General features: G+C 42.1%; 2 protein-coding genes across 2 annotated transcripts in view; one reads left to right on the top strand and one right to left on the bottom strand.

The window, feature by feature from the left end:
• Positions 1–5,289, bottom strand: part of disp2 (dispatched homolog 2 (Drosophila)) — a gene marked incomplete in the record, with an annotated part of 14,104 nt that extends 8,815 nt beyond the window's left edge. The window contains 3 exon segments of the mRNA XM_014331917.2: positions 837–1,090; positions 1,188–1,326; positions 4,838–5,289. Of these exon segments, the coding sequence (XP_014187403.1) occupies positions 837–1,090; positions 1,188–1,326; positions 4,838–4,932 (488 nt within the window).
• A 2,771-nt stretch (positions 5,290–8,060) lies between these two features.
• On the top strand, positions 8,061–17,550 carry pkdccb (protein kinase domain containing, cytoplasmic b). Its single transcript, XM_005916653.2, has 7 exons — positions 8,061–8,770; positions 9,504–9,635; positions 11,290–11,561; positions 11,886–11,965; positions 12,275–12,382; positions 15,646–15,822; positions 16,114–17,550. Exons 1-7 carry the CDS (start codon positions 8,165–8,167, stop codon positions 16,218–16,220), a joined length of 1,482 nt encoding a protein of 493 aa, XP_005916715.1. The 5' UTR covers positions 8,061–8,164; the 3' UTR covers positions 16,221–17,550.
• Positions 17,551–17,821: the final 271 nt, after the last annotated feature.

The raw sequence follows: 17,821 nt of genomic DNA on the forward strand, positions 1-17,821 counted from the left end.
GTTTTCACACTTACTTTCTAAGGATACAGTACAGTCCCCCATCCCTGTTCACAAAAGAAAACTGTTATCAGTAACAAAAAAAATAATTATTATCATTATAATGACTCTGTGCACATGTGGGAAAAAACAAGCAAATTTGTTGATTCATTTTCTTCTATAAGAGCTCTGACCTCATCTAACCAGCAGCTCTTACACAAGCCTAAAACCAGATTAAAACAGAGAGGTGATCGAGCTTTTGCAGAATCAGCAACACATCTATGGGATAATCTACCTATCTTCATATCCACACAGCTCCGGCGGTACACATTTAAATCTTTATTATAAACACATTTATTCTCCTTGGCAGTGTGACATCCACTTAAAGGATTGCATTTTATGGTCTGTTTTTATTTTGATTTCATTTTATTGTTATCTTATTTTATTTATTGTCCTTTAATGTTATGGATCGCTTTCAATTTTTTCTGGATTTCAGTGTAGTTTTCTTGGGGCAATATGCTTTTAATGTACAGTGCTTTGGTCAACTCTATTGTTTTAAATGTGTCATATAAATAAATGTGACTTTTGACCTCTTCCCACAAGGTAGTTGAGACATGTATTAAGTATGAAGCTATGGCCAAGCACAAGTAAGCCGAAAAGGAACGAAACAGCAGATTTGTCTCTCTTTTTTTTTTCTATAATGTAATCAAATCCGACTGTCGGCACCACTGAAGCTCTTTAATTATCCAGTTTGTTGAATACACACACAAAAAATTGAAATGCAGACAATGACTTTTGAACTATCTACTTTCAGGTAAAACAGCCAAAAAAAAAGCCAAAGTATATTTTCCAAAACACACCTTACTGTCACCACATGTTGCTGCTTTGGTTTCTGTGTCCCGCCTTCATTTGACCCGTGCAGCCAGTGACATCTCACCGGTCCATGGCAGGATGACTGATGGGCAGAACCACAGCTGTGTCCCACTTTTACAACAATTCCTCCTTCATCATTAGGAACGCTGGTGTTTGAATGACAGCTGTGGCAGGCATTTGATTTGATTGGCCCACAGTGACTGCAGTGTGGACATTTTAGAAGCTGGGGACTCTGGGGAACCTAAACGAGGAAGGAAGATAACAATATGACTGTTGATGTCACTGCCTCCCAAATCCACCACCTTATTTAATGCATCCCTATATGTGCTAAGGTATACTTGGTGATAGAGCTGAAAGGAAGAAGAGGGTCTGCCAAGGCTGCTGCAGCTGTCACATAGCTCCCCTTCAGGCTGGATGACAGTCAACTGGGCCTCAGCAGAGCTGTCAGGGGGGCACAGAGAAACCGTCGGGATCTCACTAAGGAGAGATGTCGGATGGGGAGAAGAGGAAGACAATGAAAATATAAAAATATGGAAATATATTAACAGGAGAGAGGATATGATTGACAGTGGTAGCAGTGAAAGAAGCAGCAGCTCTTTTCAAATGAAGGTGCAAAAGTTCAGCTTGTAAACAGTGACTGACAACTCAGTTTCTTGAATGCACTTCTTGCCTTACTTCATCTGATTTTCAACGGCGAATTGAGCAGCCCAGCTGAGCTAATGAGGTAAGGAATGGATTTCTGGATAACATGCTGTAGCCACTGGAAGGAAGAAGGGCCAATTAAAACAGAAGGTAGGAGGAAGGAGAAGGAATCGAGAATGAGCGAGAGAGTGAGACTTTTTTCACTTCATGTCACCATCATTGGGGTAGGTGGTTATTTAGGATGGCACACAAGACAAGACTGAGGGATGGTTCGTGGCTAACGCAGCATTCAGTAGTTGTTTTTATATTTTTCTAATTTTGCAGCTCTTGTGAAAACTGTCTGTCTTTGGTCATGTTAAAAGCATTCTTCTGTGGATAGCTGTGTCGGTTTATTGCATTCACCACTTTAGCCCACACAGTTATGGAAAGGCTCACATGACCGCTTGTTTAGTTCCCTGAAGATGAGTCCTACTGACTTCCGTGATCCTTTGAGTTTTTTTCAATGACATTCACTTAAGCCACTTTTTTTCTTTTTTTTTCCATTTCTATTTTTATTGGGCATCATGGTTCTAATCTGGGACCTCCCCAGCAGCAAGGCCTGACTACAAAGCAAAGCAGAACAGAGCAGGCTGTAATGACAATGGACAATGACAGAGATGATAGGGATTAACATAGACTCATGAAAAAAAAAGGAGTAGCTAGGAAAAAAGTGGCTTGCAAAGCGTCTTGTAATGGGATTCTTGGCTGTGCTTGACCTTATAGCCTGCCTGCACTAATGCTCTGTGTTATTCTATGGATTGTCATGAAATATAAAGACAGTGTTCACAAAAAACAACAACTAAACTAATTACACAGTGTGGCTGTAGACTCTTGTTTTATATTCCATTCCTCCTCTATCACATGTCTTTAAAATCATTCATTCATTTAGTTTTATTTCACTTTCTACCCCCAAAATTACATAACATAAAAACAACAGAAAACAAAGAGACCTAACAGGATAGCTGCGTATTCCTTTGGCTGTAGCTCAGGAAAGGGGGCATGAGCTCCTTAAAGTCAACCACATGCTTGTTTTTCCACGCAAGACTGGATGCAACCGCACTTCCTGCCTAGTCACCATGGCGACAGAGTAAGTCAACAGAGCTTAATTGACCTCACAAGGTTTTATTTGCATCTCATAATAAGGAGAACAAATGATGATGAGCAGTCTGCTGAATTGGTAAACATAAGCAGAGGGATTATGGAGTTTATTAGTAGAGCCAAGTGAAGAAGAAAACCTCAGAGTTTTGTCTTCATGTTACAATAAAATTGTGTTATGACCTAAATAATAAATACCCTGCAAAGTCCTCAGAAGCTCTTAATCGCAGAGCATTTGTTCATCTACTAGTTTGACCTATTTAGACGCTGACGTGAGTGAATAAACAAACAAAATGAAGCTACTTCAGAGTGTAAACACTTTATTTTCACTGTAATCACAAGAAACTCAGTCCATCCAGTGTTTCACTACAGCTTAGAATTGATGCAGGAATATAATTAAAGATACTAGGAGACACTGCCTGGCTGCCTCTTGACCACAGGGTGTGGGATATCAGTGTTTGACCCTGAGTTTTCATCTTAATGGTTTCCACAGAGCCGGCCAACCCAGGCAAACACACTAACAAAGGAACTCAATTCTGGAGCTTATCAATAATTCAGCGGACGAATACAAAAATACATCCAAAAAGGTGTCACCAAGCTACTCCCGACACCTAGGACAAAAATAGGAAACTGGCAGCGTGCCCTGAAATCAAAATGACCTCATAAATCAGAGTTTACATCAGAACAGCAGAGTGCACAGCTGAAACAAAAGCTGCTCGTTTTTCACCGTGCACACACTCTGTTGCCAGATTATTAGTCCTCTTAAAATAATGAAGTCTCATATAACAACTATAAATAATCAGTGATGCTAGACCATGTCATTAATTATTAGAAACCCCTCTTATTATTACATCTCAGACTCATCGGAAAATACAGCCAGCACCAAGCAGTTTCAGCAAAAACTGATAACTGTGACTTGAGGAAGGTTCTGGGCTGTTATTAGACTTCCATTACAATGACATACGAATGAATAGTTTAAATTAGAGTTTATTAATTTTTCAAGCTTCTAATTTATCATGTTAATTTTTTTTTAAAACGTAGAGTTGAATTTGTAATGTTTCGCCCTCTGAATGAAGTGGAAAAGAAGCACAAATCAGGTTTGCGCTTCTGTACAGTCCTTCATACGACTGCTGAGTGTGTGATATTGAGTTGGAAACTGAGTGTATAAAATCACCTTAAAGTTGTTCAAAGGTGGCCCCGGGAGGAACCAGAATATCTCTAAGGCTTAAAGGCTGTCAGCTGTACTTTCTGTCTCTCTCTCCAAACATTTCCCTTTAGATCTTTGTCTGTTTTCTTGTCTACAGCACGCTTCGTGCATCAACTGTCTGGATGTCAGTCAATGTCATGTCTCTCAAAATTTCCTAACCTGACAATCACGCATATAGACACGCTGAAGAACTGCGCAAAAGCACACTCTGTATGCAGAGTGCTGACTGTTAACCTTTAAAAGCCTGAGGTGTCATTAGAGTAAAAATGTGATGCTCTGTCTCTGCATATAGGTGACAAAACCAAGTGAGGAGTGTTCATGGAGAGAGAAATAATAATAATAATAATAACAATGTGGCCTGTTGCTGAGCTGAAGGGTGACAGGTCTCAGCTGTTTCCAGCCCTGCTTTCATGTTTGAAGCCTCTTATCCATTAGATTTCTTTACAGGCTGAGAACAAAGTGAGTGACAGGGTGACATCAGTGACCCAAAGAACCAGTTTGACTAAAGCAGCAGGATGACACTGAACAGATCGCAAAGAGCTCCAGCCAACTATTTATGAGCTGCTCACTGAATCCTGCAAATCTGTCAGAAGCAGAAAGGGAACGGTCTTTTGTATGGTGGTAAATTAAAGTAGGCACTCAGGGTACTAGCTCTGAGTATCATAAAGCACTTATATAGAGTGTGCTATCACTGAAAACGCAGTGATTCAATATAAATTCTTAAAACTAAGACTGCAGCATATATGTTGTTGCAGTAATGTTGAAACACAAGAACAACAACAGCAGCAGCAGGAATCCTGTCGTGTACTGTTCCCACTGTCTACAGCAGAAACAGCTGGGTTCAGTAACCCACCATTCAGCGAAACTAGCAGCAGCCAGGGGGGTAAAAAACACACACACACCTTCATGTCTGCTTTTAACATCCATTCATTTTCGCTACTGATCAAGTTACACAGTAAGCTTTTGGACGTTTCCACAAACAAGAAAGAAAAAACAACAACCCACCTTTTACAAGCCTCCCGAATTTCCTTTTCATCTACAGGAGAATCAACCATTACTATCGCGTCCGTGCTTTCTCCTATTATTGAGCAAGCATCCATCCTCCTCCCGATCCGCCTTTTTCTTTCTGATTATTTAAAAAAAAATTATAAATCCTTTCTAATATCAGATCGGGTTAACTAAACAGTTAATTTTCTATCTGCCAGGACTGAGTCCACGAGGATCAAATGCTTGTTTCTGGGGCTTCTACTACAGAGCAGCACTAGGGCTGTTTGGGTTAATCTGCCCCGAGCTGCGCTCTGATTGGCGGAGCCCCGGTGATGCTGAGGAGGCTGTATGGTCGCTGTCCAACTGGCCGCGGTGCTGGAGCACCGACCGAGTGAAGGGTGGTGAGCCTCGGTGGCTGATTAAGCGGCTCAGACAGGAGCTACAGCTGCTCATTATGAAGGTGCACAGGCAGAGATGCTGCACTCAATTAAAACAATAGCTAACTGCTGCTGATCACAGCAAAGCTGAGCATAGATCACCGCCGGGTGAAATACTCTCCTCCTTAACGATTTAAAAGGAAGGGACTAAGACAATCAGTACATTATTCATTAATTTTAAATAATGACGTGCTTTAGTTAGAGGAAAACACTTAAATGCATGTTTTTACTAGAAATGTAAGTGGAAATTGCACCAGTCAGTTAGAATGTATAAAAAAGATTTAAGCCCTGTCCCTTCATTGTCTTTGCTGCATTACAGTAATCAAGGATGCTTTCATAAATTATGTATGAAGAGGTTTGCAACCAGCGGTTACATTAATACCATTTGGGAGAGTGATGATTCATAGATCAGTAATTAGCCGTTAATAACAGCACCTTTCATTCTTGCCAGATTTTGCGAAATCTCTTTTAGTGGTTTGATACCAATGCTAACTTGATGTATCAAATTGCTCCAAATAATGAATTATTAAAACATCCAGATGTTTATGCCTCATCGGAATGAAAGAAAAGCGTTGTGGCATAACGTATGCAATCATTATCACTGAAATTAAAAATAAATAAATACATGTGAATAATATTCCTAAAGATTAGGCTTAGCTCCTACTTTTAGGTTCGGTTTAAATAAACCTGTGACTCTGTCTGTCCTTTAAATTATCTTCATATCAGTCTCGTGGAGTCTTTCAAATACCTGGAAGGTATTTTGCTTGATACCTGACTCTCTTTTAAGATTCAGTTTCAGCATCTGGCCCAAAAGTTAAAAATGAAATTAGGATTTTTGTTCAGAATAGCAGGAAAATGTCTGTCTTCCTTTGTCTTTGACAATAACAATTCAACACTATGATACTGCTCTAAAGACGTTTACCAGTTGAACCCTATTTACTTCCTTAAAGTTAAGAAGAAACATCCATCTAGAGCTCCTCTTTCACAACTCTCAATTAAGTGTTATAACAACAATTCAAGACAATAGCTCAATTTATAGGTCTGGTTTTTGACCTGGTGTTCTTTTAAATATCTGTGTTGTTGCCTGTAAAGGACTCACTGGCTTTGCTCTATCATCATTACACACTGTTAGCAGAATAACCCGCACCAGGTCATCCTGATTAGTGTGCTGTAAAATCCTGAAGACTTTTGCAAATGAAGACTTCCTAAATAAGAATAATCATAGCTGAGTAAGTAGGAAGTGCAGCTATATACGTTGTGTAGAATGTAAAAATCAGTATTTGGTGTGGATTTTACATACTCAGCTGTGGAGCTGTTATTGATTAGAGAGAAGAGAAGAGAAGAGAAGAGAAGAGAAGAGAAGAGAAGAGAAGAGAAGAGAAGAGAAGAGAAGAGAAGAGAACTAGCCAAAGCCCAGCAGACTAAAAAGAAAGGAGTGACTGTGACACAGCAGACCTGTGTGAAAGTGTGCTAATGAGGCGGCCGCTGGTCTGGATCTGGTTATAAATATGAATCATGGCAGTGGGTGCTTGTCTGTGAGAGGCCACCACTGAGAGGGGAGAAGGGAATAATTTATTGAAAGAAAGCCAAAGATCAAGAAAAGGAGGCTGTGAGAAAGTTTTGTAGGAGAGATGAAAAGTCTCGTTTTACGGCTTTAAATCTGAAAGCGTGGCCCAATTTATGTCTGTTATAAGTGATTCATGATGGTCAGCACTGATTCATACTAGGTTAAACAAACTGTGAAAGTCATAGATGAGGGGGTGCGGCTGTTTAAATCTGATCTGACTTAAGATCTGTCTTTAAAAACTTAGTGTTCAGGTTTGTGTTTGTGAATCGCTGGCCTCACATTGAACAAAAGCCCGCCGGCGTGGAGTTTTCTGATCCACCTGTGTGGCAGCTGACATTGCTAATGCCTTGTTGACTTCAGGCACTGATTAACTTACAGTTTAACTGCTCAGCATGCCACAAAAACACACACACACACACTTTCTTTCTCTCTCTCTCTCTCACACACACACACACAATGGGGTGGGGTGGGGGGAAAGCCACACAAATACCCACATAATGCAGAGCCTGACAGACTTGTACTGGATACCAGACACACATGTATAATGAGAGGGTTTGGCTTGAGGCTGGTACTGAGGTGACAGCCATGGTAATTTCCTGTGGCAGATTTCTGCCAGTGAACGGGGACGGGAAGGGAAACGCTTCATTAAAGCTTCAGTGCTGTTTCGAGATCTGTTGCCCAAACACATTCGGCTCAAAACAGAGATGCAAGCAGAAATATGGCTTAAAATATGGCGTGGAAACAAAGAGCGAAGAAGAAAATAGTGCGTGTCTGTTTATTTTCATCGTCGAGTTGATAGAAACACGTTGTTGTTTCTGTGAGTAGGAACACAAAGGTGTTTTGCTGCCACCTATTGGGCAGATTGTGTAAGTGGTTGAATTGTTTTTACCATTATAATGAAAATAAATCAATCAATAAATAAGCCTATAGTACCCTACGCGTTGCCTGTTTATTTGAGGTATATGCTTTAGTGCCATTCCATACATAAAATCTACGCGTTTCAATACTCTATACTCTCAACTTGTTTTCTTTTCTTGTGTCTTTTAAGTAAATATTTTCATTACTTTTCATGACTTTCTTCAGATTAACTCCATGACTGCTGCTGTAAAATCAGCCACACTGTGTGACAACGCGAGGTCGAGCTCTCCTGCAAAGCTGTCCGGCGGGTGTAAAGTTACTAGCCGGCAGGACACACCTCTAGAGGGAGTTCCCGGGGAGGTGGAAACAAGGAGCCGATCGTTCCTTCCTGCAGAAAGTCAGGAGCCCTTTCACTTGAGAGGGCGATTACCTCCGCCGGCGGCTGTGCGTCTTGGCAGCTGTAGCCGTGCCATCAGAGTGAAAATGCCCGGGATGGGCAACTCTTTACGCGCGGCTGCCCTCCTGGCTTTCGTGGTTCTTTCAGTTCTGGTGACGCTCCTGATCAGCAGCGTGCAGCAGTTTGGAGCAAGAATCTCGCACTTTTCCACCGCACCTTCTGGTGATGACGAGGAGTTAGCCTCGCTCCGCGAGGCGCTGATTCACCAGCTCAACGAGAGGCGAAAAGAAATTATTCCGCTGCTTTCACCTGGTGTTGGTGATGATGATGATGAAAACGGACTGTTAGGAGAAAGTTTTTCCCAGCGTGACTCGACTTTGGATTACAGTCTGTGGAATGAGATCACAGTTGGCTCCGGGAAAGCGCATCTTGATGAAATGGGTTGTGATTCCCTAGCCGACATGCAGGCGGTGGAGATCCTCGGATCGGGATACACCAAGCTGGTTGTCAAAGTGAATCTAGCCGGGGAATCTGAGCCTGTGGCGCTGAAACTCGTCAACGAGCAGGGCATAGACATGGGGAAGTGCGTGGAGGACTTTAAAGATCCTCGGGGATGTCGCGAACTCGTTTCATTCAAGCTGAGGAAAGAAATGGTCCTTCTCCAAAGACTCCAGCATCCGAACGTCATTAAGGTAAAGTTTCCTCTCCCTCTGCTTTGAGGGTTTGTTTTTTAATCAGTTTAAATTGTTAAGTTGCGAGTTCAAATGCTAAAACAGCGTTTAGTCTGCGTCTTTCTCGGTGTTTATTTAAGGGCCATGAAGTTTCAGAGGCTACTGTTGACTTCTGAGCGTTCCAGCTGGGGAAACTGGATAAAGTGAAGATTTTCCATAATCCTCGTACTACAGCTCACATTTTCCTTTGTTTCACACACACTGAGCTACGTGAAAGGTTGCTGCAGGGCCTTCCCATCTAATTAAATTAAATTCGGTGACCCTCCTCTGACCTTTGGGTCCAGTTTAGCGAGAGCAGACAATGTGACTCTGTCCTCCTCTACTATCCATGGTTGCATCTGAAACCCCCTGGCGCTTATTCACTCAAACCATTACAGCCCAATTTAGAAGAAGTTTGAGCTAAACCCAGGGGTTTCTTTCTCGTGTCCTGCAGCCGTGTGACAGCCCAGTTGATTCATTTCAGAGATGTGCTGGATTCTCTTGGCTATAATGTAATTTTTCAAATTTTTATCACAAGTCATAACTGCTAGAGCGAGCTTGATGACACATTGTATGAAATCTTTGCTCAAAACCTTAAAGAGACTTTAACCTGTTGCTTTCTCTGAATTAAAATGTAAAAAACAAACAGTAGCATGATCTACCCTGCTTTTCTTTATTGTACTGTGGCTTAACCTAGTTATTTTCCACTCTGCAGCTGAAGGGTCACTGTGCTGGGGGCCCAGGAGGAAGAGAAGGCGAGGCCGAAAGAGTCACAGTCATTCTGGAGCAGGGGAACCCTCTCCAGATGATCCAGCTGCTCCAGAGCTCCTGGGAGGACAGATTCAGAGTAAGCACCACGGCGTGTTTTGTCATTTATCTCATACACTGCAGACGCACTGGGAAGTTAGAGGTATCTGTTTCACACTTACTGTGCACAGAGCATGTGCAGGCCATTGTTCAAGTCTGCAGAAAAGGTGAAGGTTGAAAAATGACAGAGGCCGATGTTGGAAACTCCTGGAGGTCGGGCATCTGTCCCTCGGTACATTTGATCAGGCCGAGGTTTTGAGTCGTGATGGGCCCTGGAGTTAATCCACTTATGGCTGGGAATGTCATTTCATCCCAGACACACACTCTTAGATGCACACATACAGCTTTAGCGCAACCCCCCTCCGATCACAGGTATGCTCCACAGTAGAAGCCAACAAAGGCTGAATTTACACTCCAGGGATTCAGATATGCTCGCCTTCGCGCATGGATGTGTTTGAAAAGGAGAGTGGTTGGAAAGGGGGGGAATGCCTGAGCATGCATGTTTTGTTTTTGGACTGGCAAAAAGTACTTTGGCATTCTGCACGTATCATCTCAACAGTGGGCAACTTTTTGCTGCATCACCAAAATAGCAGTTCATAATAACCCTCCCCTTGAGCTGCTTGGCCACTTTCAGCTACATCGCATCTGTGCAAGCTTCAGTAATCCAGGGGTGTTTGGTTTCAGCCAGCCCCGTTTTTGCCATGCCCCCGATTCCACCAAGCGACGTCCAAGAGACTCGGAGCATTACCTAACACTGCAGCTATGTTTGTAGTGTGACAGAAGCATTTCATGCACTTTTAGCACATGGCTAATGCTTTAATTTTGCTTTTGGTAGCCTTACTTATTCCCTCTCTCTCTGTTTTTATTATAGGATTTAAAGAGTACTATAAAAACAGTGTCAGGAAATGGTTTGCAAATGTGGTTGGTGAGCCGTCTTTAAAGGGAAGGCTTTTGCATGGCTTCCAGTTTTAACCATTTTTAGCCATTTAATTAAACCTAATTAAATTGTCCAATGTTCTGAGTTTTTAGAGGATAAAACAAGTCAGTTTTTAACTTGAAAACAAGTCAAATAATAATATTTTTAACAGGTTTTTGTTGGCCAAATGACATTTTTCACTAACAAGATAATTACTTATGATTATGATTTTTTTTTTTTTATATATATTATAAATTATGGTTGAAAAAATAAAATGAGAGAGAGAATGGAAATAAATTTAAAGTCATTGTTAAAAATACTTTTAGGTTCTGCAAAAAAAAAAATCTAGTATTTTTCTTTTATTGTACAAAATGTAGTATTTTTGGATTTTGTTGGTATGACACAACAATCACTCTGAACACTGCAGCCTGGTTTTTCATCAGTTTCAGACCAAACCATGTGCAACACGCCTAAAAATGATATATGAAAATCAAGAAAAAGCTTTGACGCCTGTAATTATATTTGTATTTGATACATTTTTAAAAAACATTTCTTGACATTTGATCACAAATATTAACATTAAAGAAAAAATAAGCATATTCTCACGTCAGACAGCTGAGTCTTGATGAATGACTTCAACGGTTATCTGGTTATAAACCGTAACTGGCTTCAGTGACAATGCATTTAGCGCTTCAAGGCCAACGTGAAATATTCCTGAGCAATATTTCACCACTGTCACGAGTCCAGCTGATCAGACTTTGTTGTTTCTAATCTCCAGGTGTGTCTGGACCTGGTCCGGCTCCTCCACTTCCTCTCTCAGTCGCCTCTGGGCTCCGTGGCCCTGTTGGACTTCCAGCCTCGGCAGTTTGTCACAGTGTCCGGCTCGCTGAAGCTCACGGACCTGGATGATGCCAGCGCGGAGGAGACCACCTGTCACACAGACGCAGACTGCACTCTCCAGTTTCCACACAGAAACTTCACTCTGCCCTGCTCAGCTCGGGGTGTGTGTGAGGGGCTAAACGAGAAGAGGAACATTTACAACGCCTACAGGTAAAAAAAAAAGTGACAGTTTTACTGCGTGATAGATAGGAGGAGCATCGGCTACACGGATAACTGCATAAATATAGAACAAGCTGACACCTAAAGTGTTGGCAGTGGAGACGTGCAGCTGGAAATTTGCAGTTTGATGGGGAAAGTGTAATGAATGCATTGTTAGTTTCAGTGGGGGGAAAAAAGAGCAATTTCCTTTTAAAAATGGTTCCGATTTTTTTGACAGCTTTACGATCTTTACGTGTGAGACGGAGCGAGACGGCTATGCGATAGGGCTTGCCCAACTTTCTCTCTCTCTGAATGAGTGTCTTTGCCCGACCTTAGGTATTTTTTCACCTACCTGCTGCCTCACCAGGCCCCGCCCAGCCTCACACACCTGGTAGACCGCATCATGAACGCCACAGGTGAGGATGAGAGTCGTCCCGACATGACGGGGGACGCTCGCTACTAAAGATCAGAAGGCAAATCTTTCCATTACGGCAGTCGTGTAATGACATGCCTCTGCCTAAGTGCTTCTTTTAATGAGCAAGACAAGATGCTTCATGACATGTAACGCAGTAATGAATACAAGTAGTTATTTGTTGAGATCACACAACTGGGAGTAGACAGCATAGTGTAAAAAAAAAAAAAGCATCCATAATGCCTGACTTTATGCCTGTAGTCACTTAAATCTTTAACCAGATTGAATTCATTGTGCGTGCGTGTGTGTCCAGGGGAGCTGAAAGCTGACATCAATCAGACGCTGGAGGCCTTTGAACACATCCTCCACCTCTATAAGTCTGGCCTACACCTGGAGAACCTGCCTCCATCAATAATCAGAGGTAAGTGCTCGTGGAATGAAGGCTGCTTTATATAAAAGCACACTGGGCTCTCTTGTGGACCTGTTTCCCTTTTTTTTGTGAGCATGAAGAGAATGCTTGGCTTTTTTTAATCTACTTGTAGAGAAAAGCAGACAGTCTACACCTGTGTTTTCATTTTCTACTTAAGAAGGGAAAAAACTGAAAAAGAAGGGGCTGTTTTGACAGGTTTATTAGGCAGCTGGAATGAGGGGACGAGACCAACAAAGTGAGATTAATCTCGTATGTCTTTTGTTTAGAGAGTGCAGTTGGCGTTCATTTAAAAAGAAGTGTTTTTTTACTTCATTACATTTAAAATTCCTCGCTTTTTGCTGTGCAGAACGGCCACGTAAACAGTTTTTCAAAATCTTTGTCCTACTTGTTTCTGTGTTCGCCCAGCCTAAGCGCTGAACGTCCTTCACTTTTCTTCTCTCCAACTCGCTTCCACCACGCCCCCCCTCCTGCCCCGCTCCTCTCAGCCGTATGAAATATTAATAACAGAATGACTGGCTGCGTTCCTGTGGTGAGATTTTCCGTCCCCCCAGATGCTGGACTGTTTATATAGCAGCACTTTGTGAATTTAATCACAGATTCAGGGTAAAGAGGCCCTGGTGCCGAGGCTGACACCGGGAGGGAATGTTTCAGCTTAACAAGGAGGTGCCAGGAGACAACTGCTGCTGCTGCTGCTGAGTGTGTGTGATAAGACTGTGGGGGGGAAGAATGCGTGTGTTTATTAATTCAGCATATTAGCTGAAGCAGAGGTATTTGTGGGTGGAGGAAAAGCCTGTGCTCAGCACCAGCTTGGCTTATCCGTTTCACATATTGGGGGAAATAAAGCTCGTGGCTCAATCATGTTGAGAATTCAACTCCATCCAGTAAATTACCAGCATCTGGTTAGCCTAATTTCCTATATTGGGGAAATGGCCAGCTTTATCGAAGCTTAAAAAAATCTCCTTGTTTAAAGTCGGTCCTGATTGCTTGCACACTTCAGATTTTACACAGATTTAACAAAAAGGGAGATAAGTAGTAAGCATATGAAGGGCTGGTGGGCATATTTTTCCACATTTCCCTTATTCCAGATGCTAAGCTAAGGTGGTTAGCTGCATGCTCACTGCACTAACATGAAAAAGGTATTAAACTTCTCGTCCAGTTCTCACCAAATTAGTCATTTTTACAAACTGGAAACAAAGCTGCATTTTTGTCGCACACATGTAACATGCCGCACTCTCCTCACATTATATACCAAGCACGCCCTCCCCGGTTTGAGGCAGGGGCAGTAGTTAAGCTGCAAAATTTCCACCATCACCCTCTCACATATGTCAGTGCCCCTAATGCTTCAACCCTGCTCCACCTCCCCAGCACACTCACCTGCACACTCCAACGGGCGATATTTACTCATCGCTAACCAATTTTATATGGAACACGTTTTAGCTCAGAGCACAGAAACCAAACTCTGTTCGGCTGCTGTAATAAATCATTTCCAATGTGACTTATCTGACAGAACTGTCTTTTTAAATGATTAAACAGCCTGAGGGGGGAAAAAACTGAGTAATTGTGGGATTGTATATTAAAAGCCACATGAATTAAAATGTTTTCCCTCAAAGGAAATTTAAAAAAAGAGAGAGAAAACATAACTGCAGCCAAAGTCCCAACTTATCTTTATAAAAGAAGCCAAATGGCAACAGAGCTAAAGCTTGTGTAATAGTGTGTGTGTGCGTGAGAGAGAGAGAGAGAGAGAGAGAGGGAGGGGGACTCATCAGGTCCAGAGTCTTAATTTGAAATTGTTGACAGATGCAGATTCATAGGTAATGTGGATGTAAGCTGTCCGCAGCTGAGATCATCTCTGATGTGATGGAGGGAAACCTGATGAAGATTTACTGTAGTTTCCTAAAAACTGCTGCAACTATAAATCCAGCTGTGTACAGAACTGTAGAGACCGCATAGGCCGGGCCGTAAATTCACCGTTAAATGATATTCTATATATTAAAAGAAAACGAGGTCCTTTCTCCCATTCTTCATCTTAAACACTGAGACGTGTATGTCTTTGTCTCTTTAACAGCTGAGGTCTGCCACCCCAACAGGCCTCATTTTTTTTCTCCCCAGAGAAGGATCCTCCAAACACTCCTTCTCCTTGTTCCCTTTTCTCAGAGCCAGAAGGCAGATCCTCGTGTCTTTTTCCTCGTAACAATACTCCCCCACACACACCGCCTCCTGCCATTTAGGAAGGTTAACAGTTTGTAACAGTGAGCCTCCTCCGTACGGGCTCACAGACGAGGCTTTTGTCCATTTCTTGTGTGTGTGTAAGTGTGTGTGTGTGCAGGCATATGTGAGCATGGGTTCCTCTCATGGCTCCTGCTAATGTGTAGCAGATGATTTAAGGCCAGATCCACAAGACGTCTGACAGGAAGAATTATAATGATGAATGTACGGCAAATGTTTGGAAAGTGGTGTGTGTATGTGTGTGTGTGTGTGTGTGTGTGTGTGTGTGTGTGTGTGTGTGTGCGCGCGCGCGCGCGAGCAAAAAATCTCTGGTGTCAAATGAAACGTTTGACACATAATTAGAGACGATGACAGACGCAGAAGGTCCTGCTTTGGCATTTCGAACAAAAACATTGCTGAAAACAATTTGTCGCCTAATAAGTTAGTTGAGTAAAATAAGAAATCATTTTTCAAGCAAAAAGCATTTTGTGATTCCTGCTTGGCAGCTCTGTTCTTTGATCCCATGTTTAAAAAAATAAATAAAAAGAAATTAAGACATTGGCTTGTATTTTCTAAAAGTATTTCCTAGTATTTTACCGACTAAATTATTGTTTTCATTTAAGAAAAATATTGCAAATTAATTAATAATTTAAAGTAATACTTTACCGCTGGCTAGTTTATTATAAATAATACATAATAATGTATGTCAGCACTTTGAGGTAATTCCAGACCATCGGCACATTTTATATCCTGTTCTGCCAGCAGTAGATTTACATTTTCACACTAACATTTTTGTGTCCTTTTTATCATAAGAATATCTGTTCTTTAAATATCTCCCAACCAAAACCAGAGTCTGCGTTTCTATGAGACGTAGTCTTACATTTAGGGATCCCTTATTTTATTTTCATTAGCATTCTTTTCTTTCAGTGCTCCAGCGTGTTTGTTTTCCCTCCAGGGATTACTAAACTTCCGTGTTTATGCCTGGAGAGCATTTCAGAATCTTTCAGCAGCCTCGCGTACTGAAGTGGCGTCTCTTCTTCTGTGGTTAGATTACACTGTGATGCGAGGGATGGGCACTTCTGGGAACGTGGAGTACCGCTGCTGGCCATCCTACAGCCAGCAGGGCTGCGTGCTGTCAGTCCACAGTGCCCGAGAGGCAGCGTACACCTGTAACTCCCACTCTCAGTGCAACAGCTTCACTCTGACGGGGCAGAAGACTTGGACAGGTTAGTAAAGCCTCCTCTACTGGTTCTACTGGTACATAGTTCCCCATCTCCCATTATCAAGTAGACATGGAAAAGCACTAGTTGTATGACTTTCCACAAAACCACACCTGCCACATGACTAGAAGTGCTAAGCATACAATTGCTGCTCCTTTTAATCTTCCAGTGAAGCTTTTTTAAAGTTTAAATACACAGTTTAGATTTTCGAGTCAGGACTTGTCACTTTCTTGATGTTGCCAGTTTGTTTAACGTGGATCTGCTTTTCTGTCTCTCTCTTTGTTTTCTACTCTGTAGGCCGCCTCCTAGCCTCTTTCAGGAGTGGCTTCAGTCACTTGGTGCCTGATGGGACGTCAGAAGTTTATGTAAAGAAGACAAAAGTTGTCGAAAAATCAAGCGCCTGACGTCCGAGCGAGTTTCTGTCAAAATGGGAGTTACCAAGAGATGGCACACAGCGGGGCGATGGGAACTGATGCAAGACGTGGCACTCGAGAACCGCGTCCTCCTGTTTAACAAGTCAAACGCAGCATGGCTCTGTGGATCTGCAGGAGCAGCGTGGAGACCAGGCTGACGAGGAGGCGTTTGAAGCCAGCAACTGAATGTGATGTATTTATGGGGCTTCTTGCTCTGTGACTGTTTGATCTGCCTGCCAGCTCACTCCCCTCTGCCAGCTACTATTTAAAGGGATTTCCCTTCAGGTACAATTAAGCAGGGAGAGCCTCATGCCCTTGACATTTTTTTTTTCTTTTTACCTTTCCTTTATTTGCCGTGTGCGTCAGCTTTCACTGTGAGGTCGGGTCCCTGTTGCTAGATTTTTTTAATTTATTTTTTTTAAACCAAAGAGGTAAGAAGTATAGTCGCTGAGCGTTTGGAGCCCGAGGATGAGAAAGGAAAACAAGCTCTTATACAAATACACTTTGATGTTAATGCGCAGAGGTTGTGGCTGTATTTTCGTGATTCCCTGGCTTAGCTGCACCGCCGCATGAGACGGCAACAACCATGTAAGCGTTTACACATCAACAATGAGCAAAGATGATCAAAACCATTCCAGAGCAGTCTTTTTTGTTTGCTTTAGATACTTTTGTGCACTTAGTTATAGTGTTTCATTCCTAAATATTTATATGATTAAATGGACTGTAATTGTTCTTACATGTTTGTGCATTACAGCTTTCATGCACCTTGTGGGTGATACTTTTATTTTCAATGAAAAATTATTCATTTGTTGTTGTTTTTTGTTTTTTTAATACTTCCCGTGTTGTTACTGTGCAGTTTTTTTTAGTTTGTACAGATATATAAATATAATGTTTCTACTGTTTTTTTAAGTTGTGTTCATTTGCATTTTTATTGTATTCAGTGTAACTGCAACTAACAGCCTGTTTACTTCTCATTAACACCTTCGTGTGTGTTTCAGTGGGGGGAGGGGGGCCTAGAATGTGTGTGCTGACCTGGTTTTCTGTGTGTTTTTTAAGCCCTTTATCTTCTCGCATGCCCCCACATCCACTATCTGCAGCCCATCTGAATGGCTCAGAGGAAAGGAGCTCCACAGAGTTTGCATAATACCAGAAGAATGCATTCTAATGCCCCACCACGCTGAGCTCATTATGAGCCTTAATTAATACATGTAAATTGGCTTACGTGCCAGCCCTTTCTCATGGTGAGAGAGGGTGCATTACTGTAAGACAAAGGCAGACATCAGGACAATCAGAGCTCAGTTTGTGGTTAGCACACGAATGGGCTGCCATCTGTGCCTGCCAGAAGTAACCTGGCGAGGTTGAGATAAGGGCAGGTCTGCAGGGTGGAGGGATTTGTAAAGTCAGATTCAGAAACTACTGAGTTTATGCTAGGAGAGGGTTAAACAAATACCTGGTGTGATACGAACAGGAGATCTCTGCCACATGCCATCAACGGCTCTTCATCTATTATCTTCTGAGGTAAAACGCGAATGTTGATGCACACACACAGTTTAAGAAGCGATAAAAATCTGTTTAATTTCTCAAGAAGGCAC

This window comes from Haplochromis burtoni, unplaced genomic scaffold (genome assembly GCF_018398535.1).
Source record: "Haplochromis burtoni strain Fernald_Lab_line unplaced genomic scaffold, NCSU_Asbu1 Contig_16, whole genome shotgun sequence".
Taxonomy (NCBI): Eukaryota; Metazoa; Chordata; class Actinopteri; order Cichliformes; family Cichlidae; genus Haplochromis; species Haplochromis burtoni.